Here is a 27,795-nt window from a genome sequence, read left to right as displayed (position 1 = left end):
GTATGTCTGAGGCTTCGAGACGGCTCTCGTGACATATAACTTAGATATGTTTGTTTCTGAGAAATAGCTCTGTCACCCTTGTAAGCACACACTCACTCCCTCTCTTCACTCATGTTTATGGTGTCTGAGTAGTGTGATGTTTTCCCCTTAATGTACTCTACATAGTTTTTACATCTTTGTCCCGTTATAAATTCTAGCTTACCTTCATTAGGGAGAGTCTGTGATGGTAATAATTATGCAAGATTATAGACTTACTAAATCTTTTTAACGAGAGAGAAAACATGTACAGTTGTTGTGAAAATATTGCCCTATATTTAGTGTTAACATAAAAACAAAAGCAGGCAGGGTAAATAAAAAATAGATGTGGCATCATCAGGTTTCTGCTTTTTTTTATCCCATCGACCAGATCAGGTCCTTCTTCCCAGATGAAAGCAGATCCTCTGGATCCAAAGTGCCCTCTAAGATCTGCCTATGGATATGTGTGCCCAGCCCACCCTCTCCCGCAGGACTCAGGGCGAAACCGGACCCTGCTCCTGTGCTGCCCTCCTCCCCCACCTCCTTGTATTTAGTCCTATACTCTCCAAGCAGCTCTCAGTGCTCTTAAGGACCTCACAGCAGTCGGACCAGGTCACTCTGTCTCATTGTCACTGTTTGGAAAGACTCAGAACAGAATGGGGAGTCCAGAAGAAAAAGCGCCACGTCCACCTTCAGATATTACCGTGTTTGGGGCCAACTGTACCCTCCACGGTTTGAGCCACATCTTCCTGCCGGGTGGCGTGAGTTTCCGTCGCCTGCTGTGGGCTGCCGCCTTCAGCGCCTCGCTCTCCATCTTCTTGCTGCAGGTGGCGGATCGTGTGATCGAGTATTGTAAATATCCCCACGTCACCCTCCTGGATGAGATGGACAGCCCAGTCATGTACTTTCCTGCCATTACCCTGTGCAACTACAACAGCTTTAGAAAGTCCCAGATCCGAAGGAATGACATTTTCTGGATGGCCGGGCTCCTGGGCGTGGAACAGAGTGACTTTGATGATTTCATGGCGGCGTTGGGACAGCCGACCGATAACAGCAAGTTCTTTCCAAGCAAGACCTTCAACATGCTGGAGTTTGTGCAGAGGACCAGTCACAACATTGAGGAAATGCTGTTGGACTGCAAGTACAGAGGCAAAGACTGTGGATCGGAGAACTTCACTACTGTGAGTACGCACCAAGTGAGAAATTAAGAGCAGAAGAATCCATTCAATATGATTCATATAGCGCCAACATCTTATGGCATTTAAATCAATTATTTGAGTTATATTTTAACTCTATACTTTAGCAACATTAGTAAAGGATAAACTGCCTTTAAATGAGCCTTCACTGGAGTGTGAGGAAGATGGTGTTCTCCTTGTGCTTTTGTGGGTTCTCTCCCGTGTTCTTCACCGAGTAGTTGTTCTTTTCTATGGCCGCGTAAGACAAGTCCCAGCAGATCCCTGCAACCCTGAGTGCAGGAGTAAGAAAATAATTGTAGATAGGTAAAATATTGTTCTGCTTTCTGTGCTGTCCTGCAGGAAAGCACAGAGAGAGTCAATAAAGCATCACAAATTCACATCTAAATGAATGTAGTTTGAAGATAAAGAACTGCATGGTGCACCAGAAACGGTTCCCCAGCAGCCTAAAGAACGAGAAAGTAGAAAGAGTGCCAGGAACCTGTACCTAAACTGGGAGCTGGTTTCTCATTGAGAAGCCTGATGGCTGAGCTTTTAAAGGAAGCGGGCTTGTAATCGGAGGGTCACCAGTTTGAGTCCAACCTGGACCATTGCTGTTGTGCAAGTCCCTTAACCCTAACGGCTTGTGTTGTACATCACTTTGGATTAAAACGTCTGCTAAATTGAATTGTAGAATTGTAATCTCAAGGAACATCCACAAAACAAGCAGTCTATGAGCAAAGTGAACAGGATTAACTATTGCAATAACACTTAATTCAAAGGGTAAATAAGCTAACTTGCTTCGACATGAGAATAGAAGTGTTGAACTGCTCAACCTACTAATAGGGAATGAAGCTTGGATCCTTCAGAGCTGATTCAACACTATTCATTCAACAAATTTTAATCAGACAGAACTGAGATAACCTTATTCTCAGAGTGAGATGTAAACATATGATGATGCCTTGGCAGTGCAGACTCGCATCGCCCACACAGAGATGACTCAACAGAGTGCTCGCACTCCGTGTCATCAACACTTCCAACGTGTTCAATGATTTCTAAAAGAGCAGAAAGTCTGTGGGGAATGCGCACAGCTATGTTTAAGTTTAGGTTTATTGTCTGTGACTTTATGTTTGATAGGTTTCCTTTAGAATTATGGTAATTGGGAAGAAAATGAAACAGTCGCTGCACAGACTGTTAGAGTTTTTCATCTTATTGCAGTTAGCCTGTCTTTAGCCTGAGGAAAGCATTTCTAAGAGTTTGTGTCACAGCCACAAATGAGCCTGATTTTACTCTGCTTTTAAACAGTCATTCAAGAGCTGAATGGACAAAGATCCCTTTATATTATGGTTTCTTTAGTTTTTAGTCTTGTTGAGAGAAATCTGATTTCATCACAGTGAGAAATACGTGAGATGCAAACGTATGGAATTAATGAATCATCATAGAAACATAAAATCCAGCCTTTAACAATACAGGAATCCTCTCAGATACAATCAGGCACCATATGGTTCCACAGTTCTGAGCTGAATTATACAGCAGACATATGTTCCTCTTTAGTGTGCTACCACAAGGACACCATAGAAGAAGAGAACATGTGACTGCAGCTATGACGACTCATCACAGAAATCACATACCTGTGACGAGAGCTCATAGCTGCAGTCTGTTGAAACTCACAAGAACATTTCACTTCACTTGTTGTTTTGTTAATGTTTTTTGAGAATTACTTCAAAACTGGAAAATGAAAAATACTGCATTGATATGAAATTTGGTGTGATAACAAAAGGTAAAAGGAAAGTACGTCTCTGGTGGAATTGTCCACCTGGAAATCACTATAATATCTTTTCCGTCTTCTGTGTGGCAACGTTGGCCTTCTCTCTGTCCTGCCATACCATGAGCGATCTACAACGGGTAAAGCTTTCAATCTTTTATTATTAATAGTGTTTTTTGTTGATACAGGTTTTAAATGAGTCCCAAAACACATGAATTAATCAGAATCAGAATCAGAATTCCTTTATTGATCCCAGCAGCAGCTATTAATTAAAAATTGGCAAGTTTCAATATTCCAGAACACACAGTTGTTTCTCTGTCTCAGAAACTATTATGTGACCAACATCATCAGTGGTATTAAAGTGAGTATCTTTGGAATGAGGAGCAAAACTTCCTCTGGTATCTTTTTATTTCCTCCTGCATCCTTGTGCACTAAAGCCTGATTTCCCCCCAGTTTTCCGGGCTGCGCCTCGGATAAACTGGTGTCAGCAGGATCTGAGCCGGGTTAGATTTCCATGAAAGTGATCAGAATGATGACAGCCTGGGGGGGAGCTGCCATTGGCTGTTTTTAATGCGTTTCATAGCTTCCTTCTGTCAATGCGACCTTGAGACTCCAAACCACGAACATTGCAGTGTCGTGTGTCTTAGTTTCGCCCATATATAAGAGAGATGAGGTCTGCTCAGAGTAGGACTAGTTATTAAAGGTCAGATTTTATTATCAAATCATATCTGCGTCCCTGTCGGTGTGTTTTCAGATCAAAGTGTGAGATTGAAGCAGCGAGTTTGATCTGGGTCACCTTCACGTTTTCTCCCAGAAAGGCCAAACTAGCTAAATGTCAGAAACTGGAGACTGGGTTTGGAAAAAGACTGATTAAACATTCATGGCTGCGCGCGCGTGCGTGTGTGTGTTGTGCGTGTGGAAGTGAAGATAACAGTGCATGCTGCAGCACCACAAGAATACTCACATGGTCACAGGCAACAGTTGATATTTACTGTTATTTTAGTTTTTCTAGCGTTTTTTCTATTGTGTTAAATTAAAAAAAAACTAAGAATCATTGACCAGGTATCACAGACCAGAAAACACACATTAGGAAAGACAAGTCTGGGGAACTCCCCAGACAAGGGGGCTCAGAACTGATGCATCATTTTGTGACTACAGACCACAAATCAAAGATCAAAACCTACAGACTAAAGAGGAAATAAAACATTTCAATGATTGCAGACCAGGTGTACCCCTATTTCACAGCAGTGATAATGAACCCGTGCATACGACTGGATCCAAGCGCCTGTCCTTTGAATATCCGAATCAACGTGGATGAGCGTGCACGTGCCCCCTCACCTTCCACGCCCTCATTTACATATGCAAATCATATCAAAATGAGATCGGCACCGGGATTCCCCTCAGCGTGATCAGAAAACTGACCAGAAATTGCAGACCATAAACCACTCACCAAGAATTACCTACAGAGCAAAGACCACTGAGCAAAAACAACAGGCCAAGTACTACAGAGCAGTACATCCAGGAAAGAGCAGTTAGCTCTGAGCAGGAGGGTGAGAGTGGGTGATCAGATTCCATTTGAGCTTTAGTTACATGTTGATTGTTTAATTTCCTCCCTACTGTTGTTAGAGATGTTTTAATATGTCTGGACGCTCCTCCTGTGCGTCTCCATCAGAACCCAGTGTTGGTGTTTTCAGCTGATGTTGGACTCTGTCAGGGTGTCAGTTCTCACTCAGGAACTTAAACATCCGACTGTTACAGGAGCTAATGATGGTACGATCAATCACTCACAGGATTTAAGAGATCATTCCACCATCTTCACATTACTCATCAATGCTTCTGCTTCACAATCATGGCTTTTGTTTCAAAACACCATTTCAAAGTAAAGCATTTACATTCAATGTAATTTCAGCTCTCATTTTCAATGTGAGGCTTGTATGTGTGTAAAGGCAAGGCAAGGTAAATGTATTTGTATAGCACATCACAGTGCAAAAGAAAACATTAAACAGTTTAAAAAATCACAAAGATCATTAAAATCAGCAGTAAAAACATAAAATCAACAATAATATGATTAAAAATATCCCTCTTATTCATACGCAGTAGAGAAAAAGATCACTTCAGGTGGCTCAGGTGGTAGTGGGTCGTCTTCTGATCGAGAGGTTGGGGGTTCGATCCCAGTACCTGACTATGTGTCGAAGTGTCCTTGGGCAAGACACTGAACCCTAAGTTGCTCCCAGTGGTCGACTAGCGCCTTGCATGGCAGTCCTGTCCCACTGGTGTGTGAATGTGAGAGTGATTGGGTGAATCAGCTGATATGTAAAGCGCTTTGAGACTGCTTCAGTGTGGTGATAAAGCGCTATATAAATCAAGTCCATTTAGTCCATTTTTTACCTTTAACTTGGATTTAAAAATGTTCACATGTGATGCTGACTTCAGCTCTGCTGGCAGTTTGTTCCACTTCTTTGCAGCATAACAACTAAAAGCAGCATCACCATGTTTACTGTGAGCTCTGGGCTCCACTATCTGACCTGTGTCCATAGATCTGAGAGACCTGCTGGGTTCATACCTGACTAACATCTCATTGATGTATTCTGGACCAAACCCATTCACAGATTTATACACCAGCAGCAGAACTTTAAAATCTATTCTGAGGCTGACTGGGAGCCAGTGTAAAGACTTATGACCTCTTTGTTCTGGTTAAGCTGCAGCATTCTGAACCAGCTGTAGCTGTTTGATGCTCCATTACAATAGTCCAGTCTGCTGGAGATAAAGACCAGTTTCTCCTGATGTTTCTGAGTCATGAAACCTTTCACTCTGGAGATGTTCTTTAGGTAGTAGAAGGCTGTTTTTGTAAAAAATTTGATCTTACAAAAACAAATGAAAACAATGGATATTGTCTTGTTTTTTTTTCTCAAAAAAGTGAACGCTTTCAATAATACAAATGATGAACTACTACTTACTTAGGTCCAAGATCAGCAGGATTGCACCAATTCAGGAACAGAAATTAAAAATCCATCCTGCCAGAAAGGATGCACAAAGGCTGCATTATTGAGTGACACCAATAGAGGTCTCCCCAATGCAAGGAAAACACGCTTCCTGAACTTATTTCTGTGTGCATTATCTGCTCACAGAACAATAAAAGTATTATCAATATTTTCCCCCTGAGGCTGAAAACTGCAGGCTATTGGTAAATGTACATTTGTGGTAATGTGGTAACACAGGGGGTGGATGTAGCAGAAGGAGGATGAAAAGCTAAGTTCTAATTTACATTTTATCCAACTAAAGTATATATATATATATATATATATATAAAAAACACCATTCATTTTTTCAAACTTTCATTGTTCCTCAATTTGGGCCACAGTTTGTTGTCAAATTGAAGCTGAAAACACTCTCTCTGACTGACCTCTGTAGACCTGATGGAGTACAAATGGAGAAAAGTGGGTGCAGACTGAGAAAAAAAGATGAAGGACGAAGCCAAAAAACCACAGACGGAGCAGAAACTATGCAGAAACTGTGCAGACAGGCAGCAGTAAATGTGCAGACGGAACTGAAAGTTGAAAGACAGAACAGGAAAAGAGTGCAGATGGAGCTAGAAAAAAAAAACACAGGCGGAGCAGGAAAATAGTACAGACAGACAGAGCAGGAAAAGAGCACAAACGGAGAAGGAAAAGAGCGCAGACAGAGTGCAGGTGGAGCATGGAAAGAACACAGATGAAGCAGGAAAAGAACGCAGACAGAGCTGGAAAAGAGCTCAGATGGAGCTAGAATAAAAAACACAGGCGGAGCAGGAATAAAGTGCAGAAGGAGCAGGGTAAGAGCGCAGACAAAGAGCGCAGATGGAGCAAGAGTGCGCAGACACACCAGAAAGATCATAGTCAGTGCAGACTGCAGACACAGAGACCTTGTGAGGCCTGCTTTTGTGTCTGCAGGACAGCTCTGTGCTGACATACGGCCTTCACTGCAGTTTGCTGCGATCAGATTATCCCCTGCTTCAAACTACTGACGAGCGATGAGTGGAGACTCCAGCAGCTCTGAGCTCATTAACTCATCTGATAAATAAACACTGATTGAATCTGCACCTCTCCAAGGAAAGGAAGACAGTAAGAACAGAGCTGTCTCTGATCAAAGTCTCACTCACCAATGACCTCTGCAACTTGAGGTAATGTTGTCATTGCTGTCACGTGCTTCCAATAAATGGGAACGAAGTTTAGTTCTGAGGTTCCAACGAGAGTCAAAGGAAAGCATACAATGAAGTTTATCAGACAACAAAACCCCTATTAACTCAAATGTTGAATATTAAGTACTTAAATAAATGGATATTTAAGTTATTTGTTTGCGGTTATTTGCTACGTGTGTGATGTGAGGATCCAAGTTGTTGTTCTGCTAAACGAATGCTAGAATACTTCTTATGACAAGTGTTCAACATGGCTGTGTATTGTGTAATTATAAATGAGTAATTCTCTCTGTAGACCAATGTAGTCCCTGTGTCCTTGGTTATGCACAGTGTAATTTGCTTTTCATTGTTTTTGTTCTCACAGTGTACGGATGTGCAAGCTTTAATTGTACAACCATCTGAATGTGAAAAATCTAAATCTGTACTAAATACAGTTAAAGACAAGCATGTGCTCTGTGACTCTGAGGAGATGAATGCTGAAACACTCCCACAGCTCCATCATCAGTTGCTCCATCGCTGCTTTAGAAGAGAGGTGTGATCTCTGTGGGAGAGAAACAAAGCTCCAAGACTTTAAGGACAGGAGACAGGAGGACAATATGGAGACAGATAGTCTCTCTGAGCCGCACAGAGGGAACCTTCTGCAACAGGAACCTGTTTCGGCTGTCCTCACTGACGCGGGCCGACCTTTACCACACGCATGTACATCCTCACAGGAGGTCCTCAGCAGAGCCTTGTCAACCTGCTGGACTTCACCAACTACAGTTTGCCGTCACAACACCAAGCCAACACCACAGAGTTGATTGGTCGGCTTGGCCACCGGCTGGAAAAGATGATGTTACGGTGCAAGTTCAGAGGAGAGACCTGCACATCCACGAACTTCAGAACTGTACGTACTATAGGTGCCCACGTCAGGGCTTTAGGGGCAAACCACATAGTTATAGTTGGTTTTAGTTTCTTAGATATATGTTAGTGTGTTATGTCCCAGATATGTGTTTAGGAGCATACTCAGTCTGTGTGCAACGAGTGAGTGATGAGGCTTCCCCTTCTTTGCACTCAGGTGTTCATCACCTCATGATTACCTTCCCCTCACTATTTAAAGAAGTATTTCAACACAGTATGGCCTCACCTGGTCAGTCTGCTTCTTCTCATAATTTTCAGTTTGTCAGTAAGTTCGTTTTTTCAATTTGTACCTTGCTTTATCTTTACTTTAACTTTAATTTAACCACAAATCTTGCCTCCTCCACAATACCTCAACTTGTGAGAGCAGCATTCTGCTGCTATATAAATAGACCACCTTCAAAATAAATTACCTGATTCCTATTTAATTTAATTTTTGTCATTGTAAAAGCCTCTTGACCCACTGAACAGGTCCATGATAACCCACTTTTGAGTCCTGACCAGCTAATTGAGAAACTGCATTGTTGTCTATTGCAAGATGGCCGCATCTACAAACGCATCTACAGACGGTGGAGACGCTGCTCCTCACCTGCCATCAGAGAAAGACATTTTGCTACTAAACGCCAAAAAAGGAATTACCAAACTACGGGAAGAGATTCCTCACTTTTCTAACGACCTAAAAAAGAAAGATGAATTACTCACCAAATATACAGGCACGGTTGTACAGCAGTCAGTAGCGCTGTCACCCTTCCTTCATAATATTCCATGTGACAACGACACAGTTCCCTGGGAGAATCCGGGTCCAGGACTGTTCCACACCACACCTGCCATCGTGGGCTGAGCTTGTTGTCCGCGGACATAGACGACAGAATAACACAGAAAATGGCGTCCCTCCTCCTCTGCTTACTCTCCACAATCCAATGAAGCCAACCAAAACAACTGCCAAAAAAACGCCTTCACCATCGCCTGGACTAAATTCCCACTGGCCAAAAACCTCCTCTGTAGCCCATCGAAACCTCCTCAAAGCTGCAGTTCAGAGGCATGCTACTGCAGCACTGCTTTAATGCCATCTGATGACAGAGGATCACCCACAGACATCAGCGACCCTCGCACCGTTTGAAGCAGAGCCGCTTCAACGCTAAACCGGAGCAGATAACAGAGACTTTCCCGCAGCTTTCTGCAACACGAGCACCACCAGACATTCCCACACAGATGCTCCAACGCCAGTCAACTCCGAGGACGGAAACTCCACCACAGCCAGCTGTGATCCACCCGCCGGACGTTCCCGGCAAGTATAACAGGTGCACACTCACTCCTAACACTCTCTTCTCACAAACTACACTCATTATCGGTGATTCAATAACAAGGAATATTAGATTATTTAATGCCATCACACACTGTATTCCAGGTGCTACAGTTCACACTATCTTAAACAAACTTAATCAAATGTTACCCACACTGCCAGCAACTGTCACTAAAATAGTGTTACATGTAGGGACGAACGTTACCACCCGACGTGAATCAATACAGACCATGAACGAGTTTAACCTTCTCTTTATTGTTCTAAAGGCAAGTGGGAAACCAATATTCATTTCTGGCCCTCTTCCTACATTAAATAGGGGTAAAGACCGATTTTGTCGCCTATTACAGCAGCACAACTTCTTACAGTCCTGCTGCAAACTCCATAATTTCACATTTATTGATAACTTTGACCTCTTTTGGAAATGTGCTGATCTATTCAAAAAAGACAGTGTCCACCCTAATTTACATGGAGCACAAATGCTAAAATTAAATCTACAGTCTGTGATTCACAACTCCACAAGTGCATGACTAGCTGAGAATAAACCGGCAGTTACAACATACACTTCCATAAATAAGTCCCTTGCTCAAAACATAGAGCAATTATACCCCATAAACACTGTGATGAGCAGTACAGAACAACATGCAATACAAATTAAAGACCACAAAAGAGGAGTTGACCATAAAAATCTTATCAAAATTTAAACTACAAACATAACACAAAACAATGAAAAAACCATTAAATGTGGACTATTAAATATCAGATCACTTTCATCTAAATCCCTCTTAGTGAGTGATCTTATAACTGACCATCAATTAGGTGTATTGTGCCTCACAGAGACTTGGCTCAAAAATGAAAATTTTATTGCTCTTAATGAAGCCAGCCCTCCCAATTATGGTAATCACCATATTCCCCGTGAGAGTGGCCGGGGAGGAGGAGTGGCAGCAGCTTTTCACTCAAACTTATCAGTTACTCCAAAAACAAGATAGAAAAACCCACTTTACTGGTTATAGTTTACCGTCCTCCTGGTCTATATTTGGAGTTTCTCTCTGAATTCTCTGACTTTCTCACTGATCTGGTGCTGAGCACTGATAAAGCTATCATAGTAGGTGATTTTAACATTCATGGTGATGAAAACAACAGCCTAAATAAATTACCTCACTATTAGATTCAATCGGCTTTACACAAAATGTAAACAAACCAACTCATTATCTTAATCACGCCCTGGACCTTGTTGTAACATATGGTTTCGATTTTGACCACCTGACAATATATCCTCAAAATCCTATTCTTTCAGATCACTTCCTGTTATCATTTGAATTCAAAATATCAGCCTGCTTAAAATCTGAGAGAAGAGTACACTATAGTAGATCACTGTCTGAAAAAGCTGTAGCTAGATTTAAATATTTAGTTCCATCACTGCTTACCTCTGATCCATATGATATCGCAACAGATAGTAGCTATCAATGTCTAACGACAGAAAAAATTGATGATCTTGTCAACAGTGCAATGTTGTCACTGCACACAGCTCTCGATGCTGTTGCTCCACTTAAAAAGAAGACGATATGTCATAAAAAGGTTGCTACCTGGTATAATTCTGAATTGCGACTTTTAAAACAGGCATCGCAGAAATTGGAAAGGAAGTGGCCCTCTTCAAACATGCCCGGAGAAAGAGTTTGTTAACTTAAAAAAAAGCTCTTCGCAAAAGCTAGAACTTCCTATTACTCAAATCTAATAGAGGAAAACAAAAATAATCCTCGGTTTCTATTCAACACTGTAGCCAGGCTCACCAAAAGCCACAGCTCTGTCGAACGCTCTATTCCTGTTAACCTGAGCAGTGATGACTTCATCAACTTCTTTACTGATAAAATTCTAACAATTAGAAACAAAGCTAATGCCCCCCCCCTGCAGGAGTGCTCAATAATTTCTTAAACAAAACAGCTCCTGAGGTATCCCCAACATGCAGCTTTTATTTACATAGTTTCACTCCACTTGGTCTATCTGAACTGACCTCAATAGTTAGTGCTTCTAAACCAACAACCTATTTTTTAGATCCAATTCCAACTCCACTATTTAAAGATGTTCTTTCACTAATTAGCACTAATATGGTGAACTGTTTTAACACATCTCTAGCAACAGGTTATGTACCACAGGCCTTTAAAACCGCTGTAATCAAACCTCTTCTTAAAAAACCTACCCTCGATCCAAGTGACTTGTCCAGTTATAGACCAATATCCAATCTCCCTTTTGTTTCCAAAATTCGTGAAAAAGTCATTGCAGGTCAACTATGTGATCACCTACATAGGAACAATTTATACGAGAGCTTTGAATCTGGCTTTAGAGCTGATCACAGCACAGAGACTGCCTTAATAAAAGTAACCAATGATCTCCTCTTAGCCTCAGATAGAGGGTTGGTCTCAGTTATGGTGCTCTTAGATCTCAGTGCAGCCTTCAATACAGTAGATCATCATCTACTGCTGCAGAGACTGGAAAGCGTTTATCTGATTAAAGAAACAGCGCTGAGTTGGTTTAAATCCAACTTATCAGACATAACCCACTTTGTTCATGTTAATAATCTCTCCTCAGCACACGCCAGAGTTAATCATGGAGTTCCACAAGGTTCAGTTTTGGGACCAATACTCATTACATTATATAAGCCTCCACTAGGTAACATTATCATAGAACATAATATAAATTTCCATTGCTATGCCAGATGACACACAGCTTTATCTCTCAATGAAATCTGATGAAACTCATCAGTTATTAAAACTCCAGACCTGTCTTAAAGACATCACCTCCTGGATGAGCTGTTACTTTCTCCTTCTTAACCAGGATAAAACCGAAGTGATTTTATTTGGTCCAAAACACCTCAGAGATAAATTATCAGAGCAAATAGTGTCTCTGGATGGCATTAGTCTATCACCCAGCACCACAGTAAAAAACTTAGGCATTATCTTTGATACTGACATATCTTTTAACTTTCATATTAAACAAATCACAAGGACAGCCTTCTTCCACCTTCGTAATATCTCTAAAATCAGGAATATCTTGGCCCAGAGTAATGCTGAAAAATTAATCTATGCATTTGTTACATCTAGATTAGATAATTGTAACTCCCTACTTTCAGGATGTCCTAGTAACTCACTAAAAAGTCTCCAGTTAATTCAGAATGCTGCAGCTAGAATACTAACAGGTTCTAACAGGAGAGAGCAAATTTCTCCAGTGTTGGATTCCTTCCATTGGCTTCCTGTAAAATCTAGAATAAAGTTTAAAATCCTCCTGTTAGCCTACAAAGCTCTACGTGATCAAGCTCCTGTGTATCTTAAAGACCTGTTAGTGCCCTATCGTCCAGGCAGATCACTCCGCTCTAAGTCTACTGGTCTCCTGGAAGTTCCTAAAGAGTCTAGATGTAGAACAGGAGGCAGAGCATTCAGCTACCAGGTTCCTCGCCTTTGGAACCAGCTCCAAGTTTTAGTACGGGAGGCTGCTACTTTCATTACCTTTAAAAGTAAACTCAAAACCTACTTATATCCTAAAGCGTATACCATATAATAGCATTAACCTAACCACTAGGAACAAAGCTCTAAACCTAAAAATAACAACCAAGAAGTAAGATTATATAGTAGAACACCAACATTATATTCAAACACGATCCACCATCTACACATAGCTCTAATGGGCTGCAATGGGATAATGTCCATGCAGACGCAGTTGTGCCGGGTTGTAGACAACCCCCCACTTCTGTCCCTTGTTGCATAACCCATCATACTGCTCACACTGCTTCACACCATTTACACCCCATATATACCCCATATATATATATATTTTTTTTTCTTTTTTTTTTCTGCAGTCTGTGCCTTCTCCTTGCCCTCCGCTCTCTTTTCTGTGTCAGGTGCCTTGATGCTGGAGCTGGCGGTTCCAGATTGATGGTTCACAGCTCAACTAATCCGGAACACTCGGATGGACTGGTCAATGGTTCACGGCTCAACTAGTCTGGAACACTCAAATAGACTGATCAATGGTTCATGGTTCAACTAGTCTGGGACACTCAGATGGACTATCCTTCTATACTATCCAATTTGCCCCTCTGTTCACTAACCCCAACCAATCAAAGAAGATGGCTGCCACCTCTGAACCTGGTTCCGCTGGAGATTTCTTCCTATACAAAAGAGGGAGTTTTTTCTTCCCACTGTCGCTAAATGCTTGTTCAAGTGGATCTTGTTGGGTTCTTTCTTTTTTACTATGGACTTTATATTTCTGTTCAGCGCTTTGAGATGACTTTGTTGTATTTTGCGCTATATAAATAAAGTTGAATTCAATAGAAGTCGCGTAAACCGAATATTTTTCGCCATTGACCTTTTTTTTAAATGGTAATGGGAAAAATCTGAAGGCCATTGGTCATTTTGACAGATTGTATTTGACACGATTGAGCACATTATTTAGCTATGCTGATTTCCTATGCTTGTGGGACCATTATTGTCGACTTCTGATCACTTCACTTGGAGAAATGTTTTCTGAATTAAAAACTATGACTGATGTGTCACTTATAGTTCAGCATTTATCAAAAAACAAAGTGACACTGTGGCACCTCCATAGCCGTGACTTTATCATTACGTTTTAGGATTTATTATTATACTTTTTTTTAGATTTGCTTGTCCATTTTTATTAGTCTGAACTGCTGCAGCCTTATATTTCTTCTAGATCACTTAGATATAGGTGATTGGGCATTTGCTGTAGTAATTACAGAACAACCTTCCTCTAATCCAATTCTGTCTATGTTTTAAACCCATATTTTTGCTTTCAGGCTTTTAATTCAAATAAAGCTGATATTCGGAGTTTCTGAGAAATCTATGTTTATGTATGATTCTTTTGAAATGCAAAAAAATACCTAACTAGTATTTTACTATGGTCTACAGCCGGTGGTCATTCATATACATTAATGTATATAAGTCCCTCCTTCGTCCTATAGACCCCTATACAAATGGAAACAATCGCCGATTGCACCCAGCTAATAGGCTTTGACTTCCTGTTTATGTCTCATTAACAGGAAGTCAAAGCAAAAGTGAATGCAGAACTGTGCACGAAAACAAGGCTACATGTCACAACAGCAAAATGTGATTTTGGCTCTAACCTGACCTATAGACCTAAATCAATGCGACCTTGTTATGTTCCGCGAGGCGTGGCTTCTGGTAGATTGGGAAAGGCAGAGGGAGGAGGTGAGGCTGTTTAGGGCGGGACATCGAGACATTTCTCAGAAACTCCGGATAGCAGCTTTAAGGTGCCTTGTTTGTAAGAATTTGGTGTATTTTTCTTTTCAGTGTCTTCTGTGTTTCTGCAGAACTTGTTTCACAGGTGTTATGTTGCGTAGTGCTTTTTCAATAAATGGTGCAATTAATCAACAGCCCTATACAAGGAATAGATGGGGTTTGGATGTCTCACAGCTGTCTGCAGACCGTAGTCATTGATATTCAGATGATAGTTTGGTTCTTTTCTCTCACTCTATAGTAGATATATACTGATTTACTGCAGCAGTTTGAATGTACTGAACAATAAGAGCAGTGGAGTTTTGACTCTAATATCCATATCACACAGTATAGTCAAAGTTGTATTTGTGTGTGTTTATTGTAGATTGTATTGACTGACTTGACGGGTAACTTGCATCGTAACTTGTGTCACAAGCTGCTGAGGCATTTGTTTATTCCTCCTATCCATCAAAAGAGTTTCAGTTTGTTTAGTTTGAACTCCATGAACCCTCTAATGAGGACATGATGTCTCCTGTGTGCAGATCTACACACGCTATGGAAAGTGCTACACCTTTAACTCTGGGTTGGACGGGAATCCACTGCTTACCACGTTGAAGGGCGGCACCGGGAATGGACTAGAGATCATGTTGGACATCCAGCAGGACGAGTACCTTCCTGTGTGGGGGGAGACAGGTCAGACACATCTTGGTCTATCCCATCAATCAGTCACTGATGCAGGTGGAAGTCTAAACAGGGACTAATTACTGAATTATTTTTTTTCCAAATGATCTTATAACTATCCTTTGTTACAGACATAAAGAAGAGATCTGTTCCTGTTTAATCAAAATGACAAAATATACAAGTAGAAACAAATTATTCATGAAGTCACTGTTTAATTGGAGAGATGATGAATGTTTCCATATCTGTCAGTCTGTACATTGGCTGTTTCATATTTTCTATCATGAGATGGTGTCATTCCAGGTGAGGGATGAGGAAACTTGAAGATGATTCTTTGTGTTCCACATATTGCAGACATTTAACATGCTGTCTTCCTCTGAGACTGTGATGGAACTCCATGAGCGAGCAGTCACACATGTTTGGGTTAGCTTAGCAGGTAGTGGCGCTGACTGAGCAGGGTTGGTACAAATTCTCATTTCAGGCTTTGTTATGAGGTCAACTAATCAGTTCGACTTATTATAATTTGGCTAAAAAGAAAATTAATGTATCAGTGTTTCATTAAAGGTCAAGTTATGGAACTGATAATTAGTGCGCATCCCTCCTACAAAGCATTGGTGTTCCTCAGGGCTGAGTTCTAGGCCCTCTTGCGTTAGCTGGGGAATGTGGCCAAAGTTAGTTTATCAGCTTTGTTACCAGATAAGGTTCCCGTTGACATGGATTCGCGTATGTCTCTGGGGTTATGGAGATTGTTTACTGCACGGATCCTCTGTGCCGCTCCCTCAGAACGATAAAAAACATAGTTGTTGCCAAAGCCACTTTCGTCCATTCTTCTCTGCATCTAAACCAGAGATGGGCAACTTTCAAGTCAGTTAGAGCCTCAGAAATATGATTGTCTAATTTGAGGGCCACATAATCATCACATTCGTCAGCATTTAAAATAATGATTAATCCGAGCATTAATCCAGGATAGAAAGGGTTTGTGTGTTTTTGTTGTTGTTTTAATATTTTCCTGTCATTTTTGGATATATTTTTTTCCTGCTATGTATATCTTGGTATTCATTTTGTATATTTTTGTCATTTTTGTATAGTTTAGTTGTGTTTTTGGATTACTTTTTGTATTTTTGTTGTCATTAGAGGTGTCCAGATCCTATATTGATATCGGAAATCGGTCCGATATCAGCCAGAAAATGAATATGGGTTTAAGTCCTCTAATAATAAAATAAAATAAATAAAATGCTATAACCAATTGTTGGCACAGTTTCAAACACACTAAATCATACTAGTACAAGCTCAAAGCCCAAGAGAAATATCGATATTTATATGATGATCTTTCAGTGCTGTTTAACTTTACTGCTTCTGTTCAGTAAATGGTGCCAGAAGTGTCACGCGCTCTGCTGTTGTTTATTCATCTCCTTCATTTGAACAAGTTCCAGCAGCAGTCTGATATCGCCTTCAATAACACGGTCGTTTACGCCATTCTGCTGCATGCTGTGACCATCTGTGTTTCCCTGGATGAAAACCTAAAGCAGATGGTACCATTACTCCAACAAAGATGATGGCTTGGTTTTGTCCTGCCAACCTGTGGATTAGAAATATATTTGATTCCCAGTTTTAAGGAAAAACGACGTAAATACATCAGTCACAATAATTCTACAAGTGATGTTTGGTTTGTTTTGGCCTGTGGTAAGATTTTGCTCAAAAATCAAATGTGAAGAAGAGAAAGAAAAATGCCATTTAGAAAAAAAAGAAGAAGAAGAGGAAATAATTATAAATAATACTTGAATAATAGAAATTTAAAAATATATAAATATACATTACATGATGAATAAATAATTAACAAAGTTAAAACAATTGTATTTATGTATTCATGACAAGGAACAATTCACATTAATCGACAAATGTGTGCATGTGCCAGATTGTAGCCACAGGCTAGTTTCCATTTGTAATCTGCGGCAGGTTGATATTGTGTACAACAGCAAGAACATTTAAAAAACAGACAACTCAAGAATCAAACAGCATGGACAATACAATGAAATTCAAAAACTCAAATATAACAACAATTAGCTTAGGACACACCAGAAATAAAGTTACCATTGCAGATAAAGTGCATATGGCAGATGATAAAGTGCTAAAGTGCAAACGTTGCTAATATTTTGTCTTAATAAGAAATTGCACCTCGACCTAAGCCAGTGCTAAAATTATTGCACACCACCCTTGGCCTGGTTAGATATTTAAGTGCTAATATTATTGCACATAACCCTATTGCACATGATTAGCATTAATAGATGGTTATGCATATTATTATTGCACCGAGAGAGAGAGAAAAATTGCACAAAATATGGATACATAGTTCAATGTATGTTTGCATTGATATATTATGATGATTAGGCACGGTCACAAGAAAATGCTGTACAAACTAACAAAAATATTTTTAAATAGTGAAGCCTATTGAATAAGTAATTGAAACAAAAATAAATTAAACTAAGCACCCCAGCCACTTTTCTCCAAAAATCACACACTCATAACAAATAACATTTTTCCAAGCTTCTACATGACCTACATGGCAAATTTTTGTTCAGATTGAAGTAGGACCCTTAGTGGTTACGGATGATGTAAAATTTTGGCAGTGTTAATAAATCATGTTTTGAATACAGAAAGCTGTAGTCCGCTTAAAAAAATCCAGAGATTTACATCAAATATAAAGCAAATTCTCAGTAGGGAAGGCTACAAAAGCAGAAATAATGTATCTATAAAGCAAGGAATCAGGAATCTCTTTGTGTGTGTGTGTGTGTGTGTGTGTGTGTGTGTGTGTGTGTGTGTGTGTGTGTGTGTGTGTGCGTGCGTGTGTATGCGTGTGTGCGTGTGTGTGTGTCTGTGGCTCAAATATCTCTGCGGTTCAGGGACAGAGAGAGCTGAGACTTTTAACATGGCTGGTGCTTGGTTCAAGGGTGTGAACGTTGGATTTTTTTGGACGCTTCACCGCCTGAATCGACAAACTCAGTGATGATGCCATCAGTCTTGGCTCTCAACAGTGATGATGTCATCCCTATGTTCTAATCTTCAGTGATGATGTCCTCAGTCCTAGCTCTACAGTGATGATGTCATCAGTAACATTAGAACATTGGAACATTGGTCCTACCTCTACAGTGATGATGTCATCAGTCCTAGCACAGTGATGATGTCATTGCTATGGTCCAATCTTCTAATGTTCTAATGTTCCAATGTAGTATAGAGAGATGTCATCTGTGCGTGTGTGTGTGTATGTGTGTGTGTGTGTGTGTGCGTGTGTGCGTGTGTGTGTTTTCTCCTCAAATATTTTTTGCGGATTCAGCTTCTATAATTACTGGTGATAATAGTGATGAAGTTAGACATCAATGACAGCAGACTAATTCATCAACTCTCGACAAATCTTAATTTTCTTTTGTCAATATTTAACTGAATCCTGCAGTTCTTTTTCTTTTGCAATCAAGAAAAGAAAAGATCAGACTTTCAACATGGCTGCTGCTTGGTTCAAGGGTGTGCAACGTCAGATTTGTTTGGACTGTAATGATAATAAATTATTTCGTAAAGGCTTTCCAAATTCTGTGCGTATCTAAACTGACTGTTGTGGATTAAAGACACTAAACGAGTATGTTCCGGTCTGAGGAGATCCGGATCCACAAGGACAACAAACTGTAATCGAAATAGATGGGGTTCAACTCCCTACAGTGTCCTTGCTAAAAGCCAAAATATATAAAAACACAATAATTATCGTTCTACACATTTCACAACATACCAAAATGTCCCTAACATCTCACCTTCAAACACAACCTCATTTGGCCATCCATGAAAAACCTACTTAACCTCCCACTTTTCTATAGCAATACATACTTCCTACGGGTATTGCACTTGTTAAACTAATGTATGAACATCAATTGCAGCAAGTTTGGTGATAATAATAAACATTAGGCCAAAGATACTCATTTTTTTGTACAAAAAAGTTCAGGTGGAAGCCCACTTTGCCACAACTGTGCCAAAGTTTACCACAAGTTTGGGAACAAGTGTGTAACTGTAATTGATTCCAATCATTATTAGTTTTATGTTTGACCACTAGGTAAACACATCCATTTTTATTCAGGTTTTTGTCAGATGATGGGGTCCTGTGTTGTGTGTATTTGTGTCTACACACTGTCACCTCCTCTGCTGTGTCCACAGACGAGACGTCGTATGAGGCGGGCATCAAAGTTCAGATCCACAGCCAGGACGAGCCTCCCTTCATCGACCAGCTGGGCTTTGGCGTCGCTCCTGGTTTTCAAACCTTTGTCTCCTGTCAACAGCAACTGGTAAATTCAACAGTGTTTGGAATAACGACGTTTAAAATAACGGCGTTATGTAACAGCGTTTGTTTTTCAGTAACGGGGTAATCGAACTAATTACTTTTTATGCCGTTACAACGCCGTTATCATTACTGAACGTTAAATGCGAAGCGTTACATGCATTGATTGAATAAACTGATGATCCGAAAGCAACGGACTCAGCTGTAGTGAGGAGGTGGGTTAAAAACAAGGTGAGCGATTATGATTGGCTCAGGCGGCGTCATGTTTCATGGTAGCCAATCAGAGCCAGTGTTTTTACACATGTGCCAGCAAGAGGAGGCGGGTTAAAAACAAAGTGAGCAATTATGATTGGCTAAGGCGACGTGACAACACATGTGACATACACACACACACACGTACATGCACACGCGACACACACACGCGACCCACACACACACACGACACACACTACAGATTTGATGAAGCAGCAGTGATGGTGAGCGTGGAGCAGTCTGATGAAAAGTTGGCATTTTAAAGGCGATACAAACACTACTTTAAAATAATTGTGGTCAAAGGCAAGAATGTACATGTGAAGTGTTTATTATATCCAGGAGTGAAGACTTTGTCCACATCTGTTGTAAGCAACTCAAATTTAATGAAGCACCTCACAACACAAAAATGTGAATTCTTTGACATGTAGCAGCTTTTGTTTACCGTTACTTTCCTTGGTAATGAGTTACTTTTATTATAGAGTAATCCAGTTACTAACGCAGTTACTTTTTTGAACAAGTAGTGAGTAACTATAACTAATTACTTTTTTAAAGTAACGTTCCTAACACTGAAATTCAATTAATCACAATAACTGAGCCTTTAGTAAATAACCCCATAAACACAAATTGTTTTTATCGATCATCTAATTTGTTTATCATCTCTTGGTGACCTTGTTTAGTTTCCTTATCAATAATAATATTGGTATTAATATTTTTCAATTTGTTTTTTAAATGGTAAAGTGATCCTCAAGTGAACTGACAGGTAAACTTGATATGAAATAGCGTATTTTTCGGACTATCAATGAATGGGTCTGACCGGGTCTATTTTCATACATAAGGCGCACCGGTTTGTTATTATTATTATTATTATTATTATTATTATTATTATTATTATTAATAAGGCTCATTAAGCAAAACAAAATAGTCCGATAAGTCAAACTTTATTCAACTCATTAACAATAATTCTCAACATTGTTCAGGTTTAACACATAAAATAAAAAAAAAAAAAAACATTACACTCACTTTTTCAGTTCAGTATGTTGAAGCACAGTACTGGTACATATCACTGACGAGGCGTCTGACTACGGTAGCCCTGAAGCACTAAAAATCCATCAAGTGGTGCAGCTTCATAGTTTACCAAAGTTGAACATTTTGACATATTAATTTCATACATAAGGCGCACCTGATTATAAGGCGCACTGTCGATTTTTGAGAAAATTAAAGGATTTTAAGCGTGCCTTATAGTCCGAAAAATACGGTACGTTTTTAAAATTGTTAACGACATATGTGTAAGCCAGTTTTTATAAAATGTTCATGACAATTACAATTACAAAGTCAGTTATCTGAATTCAATTACAACAGCAACAGATTTTTTCATTTATGATTTTAACCATAATTAGGTCATTGTAATTAATGACAATTTACGCGATTGCAATTATAATTGACCCCAACCCTGGTGGTGACACGTTTAAAACAAAAATTTGTAAATACAATTTACCTGGTTCTGCCATGATGAACGTCTTTAGTTCCTCCCATTGAGATACAGAACACAGATAAAAACAAATTATGAGGGAAACATTCAGTTTGCAGGATTTAATCATCAGGACAATGAGGTGCAGTGGGAAACATTCCCAGAAATCGTTTCCATGAGGCGATTGTGTGGTGTCGTCCAGTGAGGACACACTTTTCTGCTAAATTCTGTTCAGCAAAGCAAGATATTTTCATCTCGCTTGTCTCGTTCATCCCTGTTATTTAAAGGCATCAAAGCACGTGAAGCAGCAGATATTTTTGGTAATGGGTGTTAATGTTCAAAAAAGGAAAATGTTTGAAGTTGAAGTGGTGGAAAAAAATCAGATGGTGTACAGTTTCACTGGTTTAGCTCCAAATAGTGTAAAAACCTCACATAGTGATGTCACAACTCAATTTTAGCCCCACCCACCAAACAGGAGACTGAGTCATCTATCACTAAGAATAAACTAATAATATTATTAATAATTTAATAACAGTAACAGCAATGCAGTGTATCTCATTATATACAGTACTTAAAGCTGCAGTTTGCAGAATCCTCTCTCCACTCCGTTTTGATACCGCAACCGAAACTCAACCTCCCTGAACGCTCTAAGGGTTAGGGATTTTTCTGGTGTTTTAGAGACTGTAACAGTATAACACATATCATTGTATTTACTGTCCTGAGCAGTGGCCATTAGCTCATACCCGCCAGAGAGCTAACACAGTTGGCTGTGATCCCAGCTGCCTTCCGCTCTGAGCGGATTGATAACCATCACTCCGCATCCAGACTACAAAATAATTCAACTTGAATAAGCTTCTCTTGGTTTACATGCAATTCATCTTCTCTGTTATCACTCTCTCTCTCTGACACCATGTGAGCAGCCAATCGTAGCACCAAAAACAGCTCTTGGAGAACACGTGTTAGTAGAAAGATCTCTGATTGGCTGACATCCAGATGTTAAGAGCGTCACACTCCTGGATTTATAAATGTAATTTTAGAGAACCAGGAGAAGGAGATGAGATTCACTGTCCACTCTGAACATTTTTATTACAATATGCTCAAAGATGATTATGGATTTTTGACCAAATGATGCCAAAAAAAAGCTACATATTGCTGCTTTAATTAATAAAGTTCATAAAAATCATATACTTTATACCCTACCCATGTGTAACTGTAGTATTCAGCATTGCTGGGTGCTGTTTAACAGCCTGGTGGTAGTAAACGCTCCAAATGAATCCCTAAAACTGCCATTTGAAATCAAGATATAATTTGCAATGAAAACAAATACAATACAATAGCTAATACTGTAACCTATTTAAAAAACATTAAAAAAAACCTGCGTCACAAGTTGGTGGCACTCCCGGAACTACAGTGACCAGAAGAATCTCCCCTAACAAAAGATAAAATCCATAGACTTGTCATTATGTCACTATTGAGAAAACAGTCGCTAAAAGCGTTCACAAAATGTATTGGTAAGGGAGGGCGAGTTTTGGCTTCTGTTTTAAAAAGAAGCAGAGAAGTTTTTTTTTTCCCCCACACCTTCAAAAAATTGTACGCAGTGCGTACAGGATTCCTCCATTAATACTGATTATCAGGTCTCAGGTGACTTCCTGATTACAGATGTCTGTCAGTTGTCCATGTTGCTCTGTTTACACATCCATATTGCACAAACACATACTAACAAGAGGTGTGCGTGTGCGTGTGTGTGTGTGTGTATGCGTGTCTCCTCCAGCTCCAGTACCTCCCCCCACCGTGGGGCGACTGTAAGTCCTCGGCCATGGACTCTGAGTTCTTCTCCACCTACAGCATCACAGCGTGTCGCATCGACTGCGAGACTCGCTACCTGCTGGAGAACTGCAACTGTCGGATGGTCCACATGCCTGGTAAGCCACGCCCACAACAGTCACATGACCAAAACACAGTATAGCACAGACGGTGTATATATATATATATATATATATATATATATATATATATATATATATATTTTTTTTTTTTTTTTTTTTTTTTTTTTTTTGATTCTTAATTTCTGATGCCTGGCTTTTATTATCAAGAAATGAACTATTTCTTTATTCCAATTGATATGATTACGAATTTGGAACAAATTTAAAAATGAAAACACTGTTTTATTGTTTTCTTCAACAGGAACTGCCACAGTATGCACGCCTGAGCAGTACAAGGACTGTGCTGACCCTGCTTTAGGTGAGCACACACACACACACAAACACGCTGTAGCCTCTGCCTGTACACAGCAGTTGTACATAGCATTAGTCTTAGATAGTGTTATTTACACACATAGGTCAGGGTTAATGTAACTTGTAGTTAACAAAATGAGTCAGTTTCAATGGGACTCGCATAACACCAGTTACAGTGTGCATGAGTCTATGTTAGTGACGGTCTGAGTTAACAATCAGTTAGATTTAGCATTAATCGAAGAAAGGTTTTGTCAGATTCATATTCATTCTGTGTTTAAAAAAACTATCAAAAAAACATAGGTATAGGGATTAATGCTACTGGTATGTAATCATCAGTTAGTTTGCATTATTCTATATCAGCGTCAGTCGGAGTTGACATTAGTTGGATTTAGCATTAGTCTGAGTCATTGTTAGTTTAACTAGAGACATAGGCCTAATGTTTCTCTGAGGATACATAAGTCAGATTTATCATTACATAAGTCAGATTTATTATTAGCCTCTCTTAGTGTCATATGAATCCATGTTAGTTTTTAAAGAATAAAAGTTAATGGTACTAGTTTTAGCATAAATTAGAGTTTAGGTCTGAATTTATCATGACTCTGAATTAGTGTTAGATTAACATAAGTTAGCCTTGTGGTACTCTGAGGTAACATCAGTTATAGTTGGCAGTAGTCTAAGTTAGTAACAGTTTAACTTGACATCAGTTAGATTTAGCATTAATCAAATAAAGGTTTTGTCAGATTCATAGTCATTCTGGGTTAAAAAGCTATAAATTCTGTTTAGATGGTGCTAAAGCTAATTGTCCACGTGTTGATGGAACGTGATGAGCCCGCGTTCTCTTGCGGCGCTCCTCTGGTTTCCATCATTATTTGCTTTCATGGAAAGTGAACGATGGCAGCGGCTGTTTTGTCACCTCTGTGCTCGCTGCCCTGACGATGCTGATGTTGAACTGACTCTAATCATCCACAGACTTTTTGGTAGAGAAAGACAACGATTACTGTGTGTGTCAGACGCCGTGCAACATGACTCGCTACGGCAAGGAGCTGTCCATGGTTAGGATCCCCAGTAAGGCCTCGGCTAAGTATCTGGCTAAGAAATTCAACAGAACTGAGCAGTACATCGGGTAAGTACCTCAAAGGGTACAAGGGCACTCCTACTGGTACTGTGAGGTACTGCAGCACAGGTACTCCGAAGCAGTACACTTTGGCATGGGGGTGTCAAACCCACAGTTACAATTATATACAGTATGTCTTATTATTCAGTAATGTTATGGTTAGTCCTTATTTTTCCACTTGGAGTCGCACTATTTAAGGTAAAGTAACCGACATAAAAACCAACAAAAAACCAAGCCGGGTCTAAACAACAGGGGGCAACTAAATACCGTTGATGCATTAAAAGTATTGTATGTTATGTATATCTTTATGTATACATCTACAAGGCAGAGCAATAACTTCACCTTATTCCTGAACAGCTCCCACTTTTATAGTAGTAGTTATTTTGACACCCCTCTGACAGTATCACAGGAGTTAAAACAATTTACCCCTAAAGATGGATTCATGAGGTTATTAAACACCTAACTATTCATCATAATTTATACTATCATTGTTAACATCAGTTAATAATGTGTTTTGTCTCTAAACGTGGCCTTCTGTTGACATTTCTTAATCAAGCTGCTCTAATTAGGGTTTATATATACATAACATTCATCAATAAGCCATACCATTATGAGCACTGTGTGGTATCTGCACCAAGATCCAAATAAATCAGAGTTTGTTTTTTTTAACTTGTGGGCACGGACCCAAAAGGTGGTCACGGACCTGTTGTTCAATAGTTTCAGAAACATCAAATAAACTTGATGTCTCTTTCTTTAATTTGTGCAGCAGGCCTTGTTTTTTTTTTACAGATTGTGAATGGGGAGGATATTATACCAAGAAAAGAAAATTATATGATAATTATATACCAACTTACCCATGCTGTTGGCATTTTGACCTAACCAGTAAATAATGACAGTTTAAGTAACTGAAGTAAGAAAATTACTTCAGTAGTTAAATATTTGATTAGATGTTTGTTATAGAAATGATGAAATCTAATAACGAATGCAGGTTGGCCACTTAATCACATGCAGTAACACAGTGTTTGACCAGAGAGACAAGCTTTGATGTAAATTTTCTGTGTACAAAACAGGGGACGGGACTTGGATAGGCAAACTGCTTCTCTCGTCTCCTTTTTCGGCATGTACAAAAAAAAAAAAAAAAAAGAGGAATAACAAAACTTCTGTGAATGCAACCATGTCGGAAATAAACTGAATAAATAAATAAAATAAAAAGTACTGCACACCAACTGTATGCGCTAATGGATGGAATTTTAATGATTCTACAGCAAAGACCAAAACATTCTAGGAGTTTGGGTATAGTCATTTTGTGTATTTTTCTTCTCATTTTGTGTATTTCTCTGTCATTGTGTTAATTATTTTAGTCTTTTTCAGTATTTTTCTTTCACTTTCTGTATTTTTGATTTCATTTTGTGTGTTTTTGGAGTCACTTTGCTCTTAAACCCCTGAGTGAATCCTTGCCACAGTACGCTGAGAGCCAGAGCTCTCTGATTAACAGTTACAACATTAGCCCATGTTGTGTGTAAGCATGTTCAATCTGACATGCATGAGTCCGAACCCTCTGTTGGACATCTGAGTGCTGATGGAGTCCGTGAGGAGCTGATGAGGAACTTGAGAGGTTTGTTTGATGTGTAGCAGAGCTGAGTCTCCATCGTTCACCTTCAATGTAACAATAATGAGAGTAGAGATGTGACACACGCGTGTTCTCCAGCACACGTCATGTCAGCTGACCGCAGATTCGTTCTCCAGAGAAAACATCCTGGTGCTGGACATCTTCTTTGAGGCTCTGAACTATGAGAAGATCGAGCAGAAGAAGGCGTATGAAATCGCCGGGCTGCTGGGTACGTGTTCCAATGATTTTAGACCCTGTGTGTTAATCTAAACACTGTGCATGTGCATAAAGCTGCTGTTTCATCTCTACTTTTGACACTTATTATCATAAATATCCTATTCTCTAGCATTGAATTACAAGTTCTCCTACGTAATATCAACAGAAAGGTACCAGCCATTTCACTGCATCTGCTTACCCAAAGCAGAGCCACTCCCTGAACCGCCCTCCCCTGTCTTTCATTCTATCCAGGCTGTCTCACACACCATACACATAATTACAAAGTAAATATTTTAATTGAACTTAATCTGAACATCTGACAGGTTTAGGGGTTTGACATGATTTAATAACGGTCTACAAATGATCATAAATGTTCATAATCATCAGTTATTTTTGTTCAGTTAAGGGACCATTATGCATTTTTCAGAGGTGAAAGTAACGGATTACAAGTACTCACGTTACTATAACTGAGTAGTGTTTATGGGTACTTGTACTTTTTTGAGTATATTTCTAAATCAGTCATTTTACGTTTAGTACATTTTAAAAGAAGTAAAGTAATTTGTTACATTTCTACACCCAACCATTAGTGAGTAAATTATTATTTTTGGGTTTTAAACATTTTGAAACCACAAACAATGAAATGACCAGACAACAGTCATACCCGACCAACCAGATTAAACGTAATGCACTTCGTCAAAAAAAGCGTTGAATGCTGGTTATTTTCTCAGAACATTGCCAGAAGAAGAGCTAGCCTACTGCTACTTACAGTATGTGGACCAAAGTAAACCATGGAATTTATTTACACTTTGACAAACCTTTTATTTTATACAGATGCCTTTGTGGAAAATAAATTAAGCTCCAACTGTGATTTTTTTTTCTTCCTTTTTAAGTTTATGTACAGTACATTAGATGTTTACTTTATTCAAGGGAACTGTGGCAAAATTTATTACCAAAAATAAACGTGGGCGGTGAAAGTAACTTGTAACTTTTACTTTGAATACTATTTATTTGAACTACTTTTTACTTGTACTTGAGTATTTTACGTATGACTTAGTTTCAATCAAGGAACAGTACTCCTACTTGAGTAGGATATGTCAGTACTCTACACATTTTTAAAACACACTATAATGCTGGTGCACATTTTGTCAGTTTCCTTTTTAATAACTGAGTGAAAATGATTGAAAAGTGTGTCTGAACACATGCTGGGAGGACAGTGAGGACAGATACGTCCTGATGGTAGTTTCTTCTCAACTCTCCAGGAGACATTGGAGGTCAGATGGGTTTGTTTATCGGAGCCAGCGTGCTGACCATTCTGGAAATCTTTGACTACCTGTATGAGGTAA

General features: G+C 39.4%; 1 protein-coding gene across 5 annotated transcripts in view; it reads left to right on the top strand.

Moving 5' to 3' along the window:
• asic1c (acid-sensing (proton-gated) ion channel 1c) overlaps window positions 1-27,795 on the top strand; it is a 64,013-nt gene that overhangs the window by 26,928 nt on the left and 9,290 nt on the right. For 3 of the 5 annotated variants that reach the window (XM_028472781.1, XM_028472782.1, XM_028472780.1), the window contains 7 exons: window positions 15,109-15,259; window positions 19,439-19,566; window positions 23,051-23,201; window positions 23,464-23,520; window positions 24,483-24,636; window positions 26,374-26,465; window positions 27,712-27,791. In XM_028472781.1, the coding sequence (XP_028328582.1) occupies window positions 15,109-15,259; window positions 19,439-19,566; window positions 23,051-23,201; window positions 23,464-23,520; window positions 24,483-24,636; window positions 26,374-26,465; window positions 27,712-27,791 (813 nt within the window). Of the gene's footprint in view, window positions 1-610; window positions 1,197-15,108; window positions 15,260-19,438; window positions 19,567-23,050; window positions 23,202-23,463; window positions 23,521-24,482; window positions 24,637-26,373; window positions 26,466-27,711; window positions 27,792-27,795 lie in introns of those variants that run through there. The other 2 variants (XM_028472784.1, XM_028472783.1) reach the window with 1 other exon arrangement.

This window comes from Gouania willdenowi, chromosome 17 (genome assembly GCF_900634775.1).
Source record: "Gouania willdenowi chromosome 17, fGouWil2.1, whole genome shotgun sequence".
Classification (NCBI taxonomy): Eukaryota; Metazoa; Chordata; class Actinopteri; order Blenniiformes; family Gobiesocidae; genus Gouania; species Gouania willdenowi.
Note: the sequence above shows the minus strand (reverse complement) of the source record. Positions and strands in the feature narration are given on the sequence as shown.